Genomic DNA, 14532 nt, shown 5'->3' on the forward strand with positions numbered 1-14532 from the left:
CTTTTATTTACATTTGAGCAAAAAGTGTCTAGTCCAAAATTATTCATGCCGTTCTCAATAATCAATAGAAAAGCCTTTATTGGCTAATACAGCAATCAAACGCTTCCTATAATTGCAGACCAGCTTTTTGCATGTCTCCACAGGTATTTTTGCCCATTCATCTTTAGCAATGAGCTCCAGATCTTTCAGGTTGGAGGGTCTTCTTGCCATCACCCTGATCTTTAGCTCCCTCCACAGATTCTCAATTGGATTCAAGTCTGGACTCTGGTTGGGCCACTCTAAAACGTTAATGTTGTTGTCTGCTAACCATTTCTTCACCACTTTTGCTGTGTGTTTTGGGTCATTGTCCTGCTGAAATGTCCACTGGTGCCCAAGGCCAAGGCTCTCTGCTGACTGCCTGATGATGTCATTGAGAATCCTCATGTATTGCTCTTTTTTCATGGTGCCGTTGAAATACACCCCCAAAGCATTAGGTTCCCACCACCATGTTTGACAGTGGGGATGGTGTTCTTTGGGTTGAAGGCTTCTCCTTATTTACGCCAAATGAAGGAAACATCATTCTGACCAAACAATCCAATTTTTGTTTCATCTGAACATAACACAGAAGACCAGAAGTCTTCTTCTTTGTCCAGATGAGCTTTTGCAAAGGCCATGCAAGGTTTTGTGTGCCTTATCTGGAGAAGTGGCGTCCTCCTTGGTCTGCATTGTGCAGTGTCCGTTGGATTGTCTGCCTTAAGACATTGCCACCAGCAGAGCCCAGATTCACCAGGGTGGCCTTGGTGGTGATCCTTGGATTCTTTTTCACCTCTCCAACTATCCTCCTGGCCAGCACAGGTGTCACTTTTGGCTTCCGACCACATCCTCTGAGATTTTCCAAAGTGAGGAACATCTTGTATTTTTTGCTCAAATGTAAATAAAAGCTGAGAAATGTTTTTTTACCACAATAATGCCTCTTGTACATGGTCTTATTATCTTTTGGGAGACACCTATGTCATTTCCCGTCAAAAAATTACTTGCTAGTTGAATAAAAGTAACTTTAAGTCAAAATTTGCCAGGGGTATGAATAATTATGGGCAGCACTGTACTTTACATAGTTTAGTGTCATCTGCAAAAATTTATATTTTACTGTGCAAGCCTTCTACAAGATCATTAATAAATATGTTATATTGAAGAGAATAGGGCCCAATACTGACCCCTGAGGTACTCCACTAATGACAGTGACACAATCTGAGTGTGTACCGTTAATAACTACCCTCTGTTTGCCGGATCACTCTGCCACAAGTGTGAAAGTAGCTTACTGAGTCAGTTACTTACCCACATACAGACATTTTCTCCCAGTCTAAGCATTCTCATTTTAATATACTAACCTTTTATGTGGTACAGTGTCAAATGCTTTAGAAAAGTCCAGATATACGACATCCATTGATTCACCGCTGTCAAGTCTAGAACTTACCTCCTCATAGAAACTGATTAAATTAGTTTGGCATGATCGATCCCTCATGAAGCCTTGCTGATATGATGTTATTTGCTTGTTTTCATTGAGGTGCTCCAAGATAGCATCTCTCAGAAAACCTTCAAACAGTTTTCCCACAACACATGTTAAACTTACCGGCCTATATTTTCCGGGCTCTGTTTTTGGACCCTTTTTGAATATTGGCACCACATTTGCCATGCGCCAATCCTGTGGAGCACTCCCTGTCAGTATAGAATCCGTAAATATCAGAAATAAGGGTCTTGCTATGACATTACTTAATTCTTTTAGGATACGGGGGTGTATGACATCTGGTCCTGTCGATTTGTCTATTTTAAGGGTACTTTCACACTTGCGGCAGAGAATTCCGGCCGGCAGTTGGATGGATGCGGATCTGTCTGAGAAATGCATTGCAATATCGGATCCGTCTTTCCGGTTGTCAGCTGGAAAGACGGATCCAGTATTTATCTTTTTCACATTTTTAAAGGTCTGCGAATGCGCAGACCGCAAAACCTGATCCGTTTTTTCCGGAAGACTTGGGGCCAGCATCATTAATGCATTTCAATGGAAAATAATGCCAGCATTCCAGCAAGTGTTCAGGATTTTTGGCCGGAGAGAAAACTGCAGTATTTTCTCCGGCCAAAAAACGTAAGAGGGACTGAACTGATGCATCCTGATGCATACTGAACAGAATGCTCTCCATTCGGAATGCATTAGGATAAAACTCATAATTTTTTCCCCGGTATTGAACCCCTGTGACGGAACTCAATACCGGAAAATAAAAACGCTAGTGTGAAAGTACCCTAAGCTTTTTAAGACGCTGCTGTACTTCTTACTGGGTCAGACAGGGCACTTTTAATGGGGAATTTACTTTTACATTTTGCATTTCATCTGACAGTTTATTTTCTTCAGTGAATACAGGGGAGAAAAAAAGATTTAACAGCTTTGCTTTCTCCTCATCGCTCTCTGCGACTCCCCCTCATTACTCTGTAAAGGGCCGGAACCTTCAGATTTATACTTTTTACCATTTATATAATTGAAGAACATTTTAGGGTTAGTTTTACTCTCTTTGGCAATTAATCTCTCGGTCTCTAGTTTGGCTGTTTTTATTAGTTTTTTACATATTCAATTTTTTCCTTATAGTTTTTCAATGCTTCCTCGCTACCCTCCTGTTTTAGTGATTTAAATGCTTTCTTTTTGTCATTTATTGCTTTCTTTACAGTTCTATTTATCCACCTTAGTTTTTTCTTGTTCCTTAACCTTCTATTCCCATAAGGTATGTATCTCTCACAATTAGATTTTAGGATGCCTTTAAAAATATCCCATTTTGTGGCTGTATTTTTATTTTTAAGGACTTTATCCCATTTAGTTAAGCCTATGGCCTCTCTTAGTTGGCTAGATATACAAGTTTCAGTTTCCAAGTCTTCCCATCCTTTAACGTAATTACTCTCCCCCCCAGTCTCTAGTTTACGGTTCAATCTTTGTTTTATTAAGACATACAAGTATATGATATAACAAGCATGTCAAGTACATAAGTATAAGTAAGGACCAATAATTGGACACATATAGGCCTTAGAGGTAGCAAAATGTATAGTAAGCCAAATCATGTATGACATAACATAGAATAGGATGACGGAGTCAGTCAGGTTGGTATAGGTAAGGCGTACAATTCCAATTAATTGGCCAAACATTCACATTAACAGGGGGAAAGGACAAGACAAGACAGACAAGGACACAACATGTACATGAGGTAGGGGGGGGGGGGAAGGATAAAGGAATGGATTTAATATATCATAGTTAGCATTTTAAGAATTACTAACGAGTATGGTGCCAGTTGTCAACCACCTTGAAAAAGAGGTGGAAGTGCGGAATTGGTTCCATGGATCCCAGGTCCTCCAGAATGCCGAGGTAGCGTCTTCCCCAGAGGCACTTAACTCTTCCATATGAGCTAAGGCATCCATAACATTAGACCAGGTTACTCTTAAAAGACTCTCGGTCGACCGCCATTGGCGGGGAATTATCTGTTTCATTGCTAAAATGAATAGTCGTAAAGCCCCTTTTTTAATCTGAGAGATTCGCCCTGGGAATATGGATAGGAGAGCTAAAGAAGGATTCGGTATAATAGCAGTTTCGAATAGGTGGTTGTATAGAGCAAAAACATCTCGCCACAGAGGAGCCACTCCTGGGCAATCCCACCAAATATGTGTCATTGTGCCCGTAGCTGCGAGACACCTGCAGCAGATATCTGATACCGAGGGGTAGAATTGGTGTAATCGGACTGGGGTCCTATACCATCTGGTGAGGATTTTATAGTTGAGCTCTTGTAAATTACAGGACACAGTTAATTTATGCATAAAGATAAGAGATCGAGACCATTGGTCTACCGAGAAGGTGGAGCCCAGTTCCGATTCCCAATCAGACATAAATTTAGGTTTAGCTCTGTGGGAGCCCGTGGAAGAGCCCTCAATCTCCCCAGAGTTCAACATGGCATATAGAAGAGATATAGCGTGTCCGGGTGCAGAGCTAGCCGTACACAGCTTTTCAAACTCTGTTAAGGGTGGACAAGACTGCAATCCAGGCATCAGGGAGTTAACATAGCTTCGTAACTGAAAATAAAGGAACCAGCGTCCAGGAATCGATGGTATAATATGAGAGATGTTTTCTAAGGGGAGCAGGCCAGACTGCGTGAATACGTCCATTTTAATTGTGTGGCTACCTCGGGACCCGAGAGCCGGAAGTTGGTTAAGACCGACGGGTAGACCTGGATGCCCCGTAGGTACTGTGAGAGGACCAGGGGCGTGTATAAGGTTGAGTTTAACGGCAAACTTACTCCAAAGTCTAGCTAAAGAGTAAAGAAGCATCGGAGAATGCAAGTCAGGTAGTGAATTCAAGGAGGTAGAAGAGAGCCAAAAAATACCAGTAGCTAGGTGGGCAGCCAATTCATGTTCAATTTCGACCCATAATTTAGAGGAGCGGTTGTGGTGAATGTCTAGAACACAGTTCATAACTGCTGCTCTATAATATAAGAGGAAATTTGGCAGTCCCGTACCTCCTGAAGATTTAGAACAAGACAATAAATTATAACCGAGTCTAGCCCTGGGCGCCCTCCAAACAAAAACCGAAATCATTCTCTTAAGTTTGGTAAAATAAGTGAAGGGGATTTTGCACGGGATCGTCTGGAACAAATATAAAAGGCGTGGCAGAATATCCATTTTAACGGCATTGATCCGTCCGAACCAGGAGATCTGAAGTGTGGCCCATTTCTGGATACTGGACTCGATGGATTTAAGCAGGGGTAAGTAATTAAGTTTAAACAGTTGTGACAGGTACGCCTGATAAGAACCCCCAGATATTTAATGTAGTGAGAGGCCCACCTAAAGGAGAAGGAGTCTCTAAGGTAAACCGTTTCCCGATGGGGTATAGTGATATTTAGGATCTCTGCACATTAACTTTAAAGTTGCTAAGGCGACCAAAAAGGTCGAATTCCTGAAGAATCGAGGGGAGTCCAATTCTGGGAGAGGTCAAATATATAAGCAAGTCATCTGCAAACAAGGATAGTTTATGTTCCGTATTGCCAAGTCTAACACCTGAGATAGAGGGATTTGCACGGAGGGCATTCGCTAGGGATTCCATCACTAATGTGTATAAAAATGGCGATAGGGGACACCCCTGACGGGTACCGTTTTGAATATCAAAAGAGGCAGACAGAAGGCCGTTGACACGGACACAAGCCGAGGGTGAGGTATATAGAGCTAATATCCTATATATCATTCTGTCTCTTAGACCTATGTGTCGCCGTGTCTCCTCAAGGAACCGCCAGTTTACCCTATCAAATGCCTTTTCCGCGTCTACAGCGAGAAGGCACAAAGGTATTTTGAGTTGTGATCTCGCTATAAATAAATACACAGAATGACATTAGATTAACCATAGGAAATAGTGAGGTGCAGAAGTGGTAATGCCACTCTGGGTCATTACATTTCCACATAGTTGTTTGGGGCTTGTTTTTTGCTGAACAAGTTATACTTTCCAATGTCACCATTTTGTATTAAATACAATGCCATGGGTGCCTATAAAAATTCTAAATTGGGTGAAATTGTGTTTCGTTGACATGACAGTGGCATCGACCAGAGCAGTGAACATGTGTAGCCGCAATTCTGCTGTAATGTTATGCGTTTGATTTTTATGGTGTTGTAGTCGAACTGACCTGTTATATTCTGCGGGTCAGTACGATTGCAACAATGGCACATCTGTATAGTTTTTCTTGTGTTTTAATACTTAACATGTAAACTTTGGAAAGAATTATAGGGAACCTGACATCACTATAATTCTTCCCCAACCGCCTGCAGTACCTCACAGCTGTAGTCACCATGTCTCCAACAGTGTCTTCTGACTTTCATCCATTGGAAAAATTTGAAAAAAACAAACAAAACTATATTCATCCCAGGTGGCTTATGGAAATTGACTGCTTGAAGATTGGGCCACCATGCAGACGCTGAAAATGAAACAGAACAGCGCATGTGCGGGACCTCAGGCGCAAGAAAATAAGCACTGGAATGGGTGTTCATAGGAACTACTTCTTGGTAGCCTTGGATTTTTCAGAGGGACCAAGGCTACCACAAGGAATGAACAACTCTCCTGATTGCCATGTGGGGGAGCTGTTAGGACCATTATTGTCGATCGCAAACATTGCATCTGGGTGTCTGGTGTTTAAAAAAGAAGAAACCTGGCATCTATGGCACCCCCCCCACGGTGCTCAGGAGTGGCCCCATTTTAAAAGGATGGAGCTTTTTCATAAAGTGTTAAAAATTACCATCTTGTATTGTATACGGGCTGTTGGGTCATGAAAATGAACAAAATGTGTTTTTTAATAGAACCCTAGACTGCCATTGTTCTGAAAATGGCCCAAAAACAGTCGCATGACCATTTACACTGTCGTGTGAATGAGGCCTTATGTCTTATGCTGCGGACCATACAGGACTTCTGTTATCTAAACTATCTATCCAAGAGGAACACTGACCATGTTGCCCACAGCAATCATTCAAAATGCTCTGGAAAATGATACCTGTGATGCCATGACTGAAACAGAGTTCCTGCCATAGAATAGATGGTAATGGAGCGACCAAAAAATAGATTTAAAAAGAGATCAAAAAGTGTTATGCACCCCAAAAAAGATACCAATGAAAACTACCAGTCATCCCACAAAAATCAAGCCCTCGTAGAGCTTGTAGAATGAGAAATAAAGTTATGGGTCTTAGGATGTAGCAAGGCAGAAAAAACATTTTTTTGTGTGAGGTTTTGTGTAAAATTGTTGTGTGGTATTGATCAGAGAGAGTTATTATGTTATTTATGCATGATAGGTCATCAATATTAATTCCTGGATATTAATTCTGGTAATACAGTATTAATGACCTGAGGTCCATCACCACTGATCATCTGTTTGAACAGGCTGCAGTGCTTCGGTGAGTGCTGCAGCATCCACACTGCACCTTACATTGTATCGTGGCTATTAGGGATAGACCGATTATCGGTTTTACCGATATTATCGGCTGATATTCAGGATTTTCAAAGTTATCGGTATCAGTATCAGGTATATTTTGCCAATATGCCGATAACGAATCGGGAACAAGGATTGCGCTTCTGTCAGCGTGATCCGTGTTCCCTGAGCAGCACAGGGGAGAAGGAAGCAGTGTCTCCGTCCCCCCCCCCTGTGCCACTGCTGCCGCTGCCACCAATGTAATGAGAGAGGAGAAGAGGAGGAGACGGGGCTGTGGTCACTGCACCACCAATGATGTTAACTCAATCACTCATTCAAATTCAACAGGAGGCGGGAGCTGGCTGCAGAATCATATAGCCGCACCCGACCTCTATGACAAGTAGCTGCCGTCCGTGGCAGTTAACCCCTGCCACACCTGAGGGGTTAACTCCTGCGGATCGCAGCTACAGCTCATAGAGGTCGGGTGTGGCTAAATGATTCTGTAGCCAGCTCCTGCCTCCTGTATATGAATTAATGGGCGAGTTATCTTCATTGGTGGTGCAGTGCCCCCCAGTATTAATTATTGGTGGCAGTGGCCACAGGGTCCCCTCTTCCTCATTGGTGGCAGTGGCAGCTTCTGATCGGAGCCCCAGCAGTGTAAGCCTGGGGCTCCGATCGGTTACCATGGCAGCCAGGACGCTACTGAAGCCCTGGCTGCCGTAAGTCCGCTCCCTGCTGCTGTGTGCATAAAAAACAGAGCAGCAGGGAGAGTGTGAAGTCCTATTCACCCTAATAGAGCTCTATTAGGGTGAATAGGACAAGGGTTCTAGCCCCTAAGGGGGCTAAAAGTTAGTAAAAATAAATAAAAAAACACAAACACCAAAATATTAAGTATAAATTAAAAAGGAAAGATTTTTTTATTTTTTTTAAAACTACACATTAACAATAAACATGTTCATTTTCAGCAGATTTGTGCAGGAATTTTTAGTTTTTTTCAAAATTGAAAATGTACAGAATATCGGTATAAATTATCGGCTATCGGCCTGAACGTTCACAGATTATCGGTATTGGCTCTTAAAAAATCAATATCTAGTGGCTATGCTTAGTATTGCAGCCCAGACCCATTTGCTGGGCCATGTGACTGATAAATGTGACATTACTGGCTTAGGAAGAGGCCACGGTGCTCTCTGGAGCACCTCTGCCTCTTTAGACAACTGATCAGCTGGGGTGCCTGGAGTAGGACCCCTACCGATCTAATATTCATGACCTATCCTGAGTATTTTACCCCTGGAAAACCCCTTTAACTACTGTCTAAACTGAGTTCACCATTTTCCTGATCAGTACTGTAAAGGTGATCTCTTGTTGGGGATTAGCTTTGTTTTATTAAAAATTTCTGCCTGGTGATTATCATTCGCAACGTTCCTGGAATTGCTGAATGGAGCTCAGTGTATTGCCATCTAACAGTCATCCTTATGTTACTGAAAACGTTTTGGGGAAACTGTCCATGAAATACACTTTACATATTAACCTTAATTTTTGCTATGTAAATTTCAATTAAAATTGAACCGGTCCCTTTTGTTTCACAGTGATATTCGGAGAGGATGTTGCCTTTGGAGGGGTCTTCAGATGTACTGTTGGACTGCGAGATAAATATGGTAAGACAATTTACTTGTGGCTTTACATGGTTTTGTACGAATAGGCTAAGGCTGCTTTCACATTAGCGTTTTTTACTGATCCGTCATGGATCTGCAAAAAAGATTCTGTTACAATAATACAACCGCATGCATCTGTCATGAACGGATCCGGTTATAGCCATGACGGATCCGTCATGAACTACAGTGGGGGAAATAATTATTTGACCCCTCACTGATTTTGTAAGTTTGTCCAATGACAAAGAAATGAAAAGTCTCAGAACAGTATCATTTCAATGGTAGGTTTATTGTAACAGTGGCAGATAGCACATCAAAATGAAAATCGAAAAAATAACTTTAAATAAAAGATAGCAACTGATTTGCATTTCATTGAGTGAAATAAGTATTTGAACCCCTACCAACCATTAAGAGTTCTGGCTCCCACAGAGTGGTTAGACACTTCTACTCAATTAGTCACCCTCATTAAGGACACCTGTCTTAACTAGTCACCTGTATAAAAGACACCTGTCCACAGAATCAATCAATCAAGCAGACTCCAAACTCTCCAACATGGGAAAGACCAAAGAGCTGTCCAAGGATGTCAGAGACAAAATTGTAGACCTGCACAAGGCTGGAATGGGCTACAAAACCATTAGCAAGAAGCTGTTAGAGAAGGTGACAACTGTTGGTGCGATTGTTCGAAAATGGAAGGAGCACAAAATGACCATCAATCGACCTCGCTCTGGGGCTCCACGCAAGATCTCACCTCGTGGGGTGTCAATGGTTCTGAGAAAGGTGAAAAAGCATCCTAGAACTACACGGGAGGAGTTAGTTAATGACCTCAAATTAGCAGGGACCACAGTCACCAAGAAAACCATTGGAAACACATTACACCGCAATGGATTAAAATCCTGCAGGGCTCGCAAGGTCCCCCTGCTCAGGAAAGCACATGTGCAGGCCCGTCTGAAGTTTGCCAATGAACACCTGAATGATTCAGAGAGTGACTGGGAGAAGGTGCTGTGGTCTGATGAGACCAAAATAGAGCTCTTTGGCATTAACTCAACTCGCTGTGTTTGGAGGAAGAAAAATGCTGCCTATGACCCCCAAAACACCGTCCCCACCGTCAAGCATGGGGGTGGAAACATTTTGCTTTGGGGGTGTTTTTCTGCTAAGGGCACAGGACAACTTATTCGCATAAACGGGAAAATGGACGGAGCCATGTATCGTGAAATCCTGAGCGACAACCTCCTTCCCTCTGCCAGGAAACTGAAAATGGGTCGTGGATGGGTGTTCCAGCACGACAATGACCCAAAACATACAGCAAAGGCAACAAAGGAGTGGCTCAAGAAGAAGCACATTAAGGTCATGGAGTGGCCTAGTCAGTCTCCGGACCTTAATCCAATCGAAAACCTATGGAGGGAGCTCAAGCTCAGAGTTGCACAGAGACAGCCTCGAAACCTTAGGGATTTAGAGATGATCTGCAAAGAGGAGTGGACCAACATTCCTCCTAAAATGTGCGCAAACTTGGTCATCAATTACAAGAAACGTTTGACCTCTGTGCTTGCAAACAAGGGTTTTTCCACCAAGTATTAAGTCTTTTTTTGTTAGAGGGTTCAAATACTTATTTCACTCAATGAAATGCAAATCAGTTGCTATCTTTTATTTAAAGTTATTTTTTCGATTTTCCTTTTGATGTGCTATCTGCCACTGTTACAATAAACCTACCATTGAAATGATACTGTTCTGAGACTTTTCATTTCTTTGTCATTGGACAAACTTACAAAATCAGTGAGGGGTCAAATAATTATTTCCCCCACTGTACATTGAAAGTCAATTGGGGACGGATCAGTTTTCTATTGTGGAGCAGTGGTCTTGCTCCACACCACATCGCGGACAGGAAAACGCTGCTCGCAGCGTTATTCTGTCCACGATGGGAGCGCAACCAAACGGAACGGAATGCATCTTGGAGCATTCCGTTTTGTTCAGTTCAGTTTTGTCCCCATTGAAAATTAATGGGGACAAAAACTGAAGCGTTTTCTTCCGCTATTGAGATCCTAAGACGGATCTCAATAGCGGAATTGAAAACGCTAATGTGAAAGTAGCCTTAGAATAATTTTGCATAATTTTATTAACAAACCAGTAAGGGTCCGTTCACACATCCGCAAGTGTTTTGCGGTCCGCAAATTGCGGATCCGCAAAACACGGACACCGGCCACGTGCGTTCCGCATTTTTCTATAATAGAAATGCCTTTTCTTGACCGTGTTTGCGAACAAGAATAGGACATGTTCTATTTTTTTTGTGGGGCCGTGGAATGGAAGTACGGATGCCGCGGAACTGAGCACTGTGTGCTGTCCGCATCTTTTCCGGCCCCATTGGAAATGATACATATTATGGCATGATACAGGAGAAAACTATCACCTTTTTTGATAGTTGGATCAACCAAACCGCAAATGGTGATATTGACACACTTGTATACCATAAAAGCACAGCAACACATGGTCTACTGCAATGAACTAGTTGCCACCCGATGCCCATAGGAGGGTAACCCAGGGAACAGTACCTTCGGTTGAGGCATAACTGCGACATAGTAGATGAGTTTAGGGCTAGGGCCTGTGCCCTGAGGAAAAGATTCAGGCAGATTGGCCTTCCCGATCAGGTTTTGAAGGATGTCTCTAAGGCCTCATGCACACGGCCGGTGTTTTGATCCGCATCCGAGCCGCAGTTTTGGCGGCTCGGATGCGGACCCATTCACTTCAATGGGGCCGCAAAAGATGCGGACAGCACTCCGTGTGCTGTCCGCATCCGTTGCTCCGTGGTCCACAAAAAAATATAGCCTGTCCTATTCTTGTCCGCGTTTTGTGGACAAGAATAGGCAGTTATATCAATGGCTGCCCGTACCGTTCCGCAAATTGCAAAACGCGCACGGACGCCATCCGTGTTTTGCGGATCCGCAAGGCCTGTGGGTAAGGAATAAGTAAGCAGTTTTTAATGATAGACTCTTTTTACCCAGAAATCATGAGAAGCGACAACGGAGCAGACTCGTGTAATAGGATCTTTCGATTCTAAACATGAGGGGGTGCGTAGAATCTTCAGGACCTATTGGAGAATTCTAAAGGCTAAGGATATTTGGGACTGTCTTACGGATTACCCTGCAATTACATTCAGGGGGTGCAAGAATCTAAGAGGCCATCTGGTGCATAGTTTCCTGTTCCCCACTCCAAGGCATCATGTACACAGCCGTGTTCCGCGGCCGAGAGCGGTCCGTGGTAACCCGGCCGGGATTCCTGCTGACAGCAGGAGCGCACGGCGTCATTGGTTGCTATGGCGCTGTGCGCTTCATGCCGCCGCTGCTGTACAGTGATACACTCGTATAGATCATACCAGTGTATTACTGTAGTGCAGCGGCGGCATGAAGCGCACGGCGTCATAGCAACCAATGACGCCGTGCGCTCCTGCTGTCAGAAGGAATCCCGGCCGGGTTACCACGGACCGCTCTCGGCCGCGTTACACGGCCGTGTACATGAGGCCCAAGGGTGAAAAGCTGGCTGGAACAGATGCGCAAAGAAACTCTTAGGCTACTTAGTTGTTGTTTTCCGGTAACGAGATACGTCAGAGGATCTCAATACCGGAAAAAAAAAAGTTTGATTAGTCCTCATGCATTCTGAATGGAAAGAGATCTGTTCAGGATGTCTTCTGTTTCGCCTGCATTCTGTTTTGTGACCAGACACAAAACCGCTGCAAGCTTCTGTCACCCATTGAATTTCAATGTATATAGTGTTGGATCCGTTTTTTTTCCGTTTTGATTTCACACAACCGCATCCTGATGTGCAAAATCAAATTGGATCCGTTTATTTCCAGTATTGAGATCCTCTGCCGGACCTCAATACTGGAATTGACAACACAAGTGTGAAAGTGGCCTTAAATGTGGTCATTGTGCTGCATGCAATTTTATACAGCTGGGTGTCTCATCTACGTATTCAATGCAATGACGAACTTACTACATCAGGGATTTCATCAGTTGTTCATGTATGGGAGTAGTTTACCTGATGACATGTTCATGTTCTGCCAAATATGTGGGGAAAACGATCAGGCAGCTCCAAAAAAGACTAGGTGAACATGTCAGATATTGAAAATGAAAGTGATACACCAATTGCAAACCACATTTGGGCTGCACATCAGGGAGATGAGAGTAACATCAAATTTCAAGCTATTGAATGTATTGGTGATTGGGATAATCTTATCCCGAGAAAGGAATCCAAATGCATCTTCGAACTGGGCATGCTTAAAGGCTTATGTACACCTTTGGGGGCATTTTTTAAATATTGCATTGTAGTCATTTTGAGCTAAAAATCTTTTTTCTATAAAATTGTGAGCACCTTTTTTCTGTACAGCTGTGAGATTCTCTAGTAGCATGCTGTGTTCACTGCCGTCAGGCAGCTTAACTGACAGCTCCTTATCTCTGATCTGACCTCCTAAACACTCATTATAGCTCCATTCTTATGTTACTGATAAAAATGTGGCTTAAAGAGGATTATTCATTTTTTATTTTTTTTTAGTTTAGATAAATACTTTTACTTGCGGGGTACCCTACCTTTTTTTTTTATATCGCTCCTGTGCACCGCTGTGCCCCCCTACAGTTTTCCCGCTCAGTATGTTAATACTGGGCATCGGTACAGGGGGAAGGAGACGCCAGGGTTTCTCAATGGGCGTCTCCTTCTCCTTGGCTGTGTTGCGATCCAATCACAGCGGTACGCTTATTTTTTTTCTCCCTGGCTGTGATGCTCTCCGCTGTGAATAACATACTGAGCGGGAAAACTGTAGGGGGGCGCAGGAGCGATATTTGAAAAAAACAGGCAGGGTGACATGAAAGGTCCTCTTTAAATAAGTGTTTATGACCTTTTAGTAATTTAGAAATAAGGGTTATAAGACACAAAGTAACATAGTTTATTTTTTTTTTTATATATCTTTATTCAGGGAAAAGAGAAATACATGTAAGCAAAGTACAAGACCAGTTGATGATACAGAGTATCCAAATGCCCAATGAGTCATATCATTAATGAAAGGTCATTCTGAAAAAAAAATAAAAAATACAGGAACATTTCTCATTCTTTTTTCCCCTCTTTTTTTTTTTGCCCCCCTCCCCCTTATGGCTAAAGCTAACTCTTAGCACAACACTATTGAAAATAACACCCCCCTCCAAGCAAACATCCGCTAAACCACAGACTGCAATTGACTTTACTCCTTCAAATCTATAATCACGATTTTGGTGTCCTTCCCCTCTTACAACTCCCCCGCCCCCCCTCCCCCTCCTCCTCCTTTTGTCCTTCCTGAACGCCTCGGCTACAATCCAAACAAACTCTTTCTCAACCACTGATATAGTTCTACCACTCCATCATTCTTGCCAGACCCCGCATTCAGACTTTTAATTCTCCCAACTGACCCTTCAGGTCCTCTTGTAGATACCACGCTGTGAGATTAAAAGGTCCCATCAATGAAGGGTACTCAGATTTGGGAATATAGTGCACCATAAAAACTTTCCATGTTTTGTACAGTTTTTTCCCCAGCATTTCTTTCCTGGTAATAGCATCTCGTCATTCTAAGTGAAATAAACGTTTAATTCGGTTCAACAACACCTCCACACTCGGGATGTCTGCTGACAGCCACTGTGACAACAGGCATCTCTTTGCCTCCAACAGTATCTTGTGTTCGAGAATCGTCAGACTCCTCCTCTCTCCGCCTCCTTCATTGTCAGATGATTCTTTTCCTTCTGCTTGAAATAGGGCTAGAAGAGGTGATAGTTTGGAACGTTTACTACCCAGCCGTTTCATCATTGAAAACACTTCCACAGTCCAAAATCTGCCCAAACTAGGACACGCCCAAAGACCATGAAACAAGTCTGTCCCCGGCGTGTTACATTTTGGGCAAGCAGTTATTCTATCAGGTTTAGCTGGAGATG

At 43.0% G+C, this 14532-nt stretch overlaps 1 protein-coding gene across 1 annotated transcript in view; it reads left to right on the forward strand.

Annotated features, from left to right (window-relative positions):
- Nucleotides 1–14532, forward strand: part of BCKDHB (branched chain keto acid dehydrogenase E1 subunit beta) — a 241806-nt gene that overhangs the window by 19713 nt on the left and 207561 nt on the right. Inside the window, exon 3 of the mRNA XM_040428690.1 lies at nt 8531–8599. Coding sequence (XP_040284624.1) covers nt 8531–8599 — 69 coding nt within the window. The remainder of the gene's footprint in view (nt 1–8530; nt 8600–14532) is intronic.

Source organism: Bufo bufo, chromosome 4, assembly GCF_905171765.1.
Source record: "Bufo bufo chromosome 4, aBufBuf1.1, whole genome shotgun sequence".
Classification (NCBI taxonomy): Eukaryota; Metazoa; Chordata; class Amphibia; order Anura; family Bufonidae; genus Bufo; species Bufo bufo.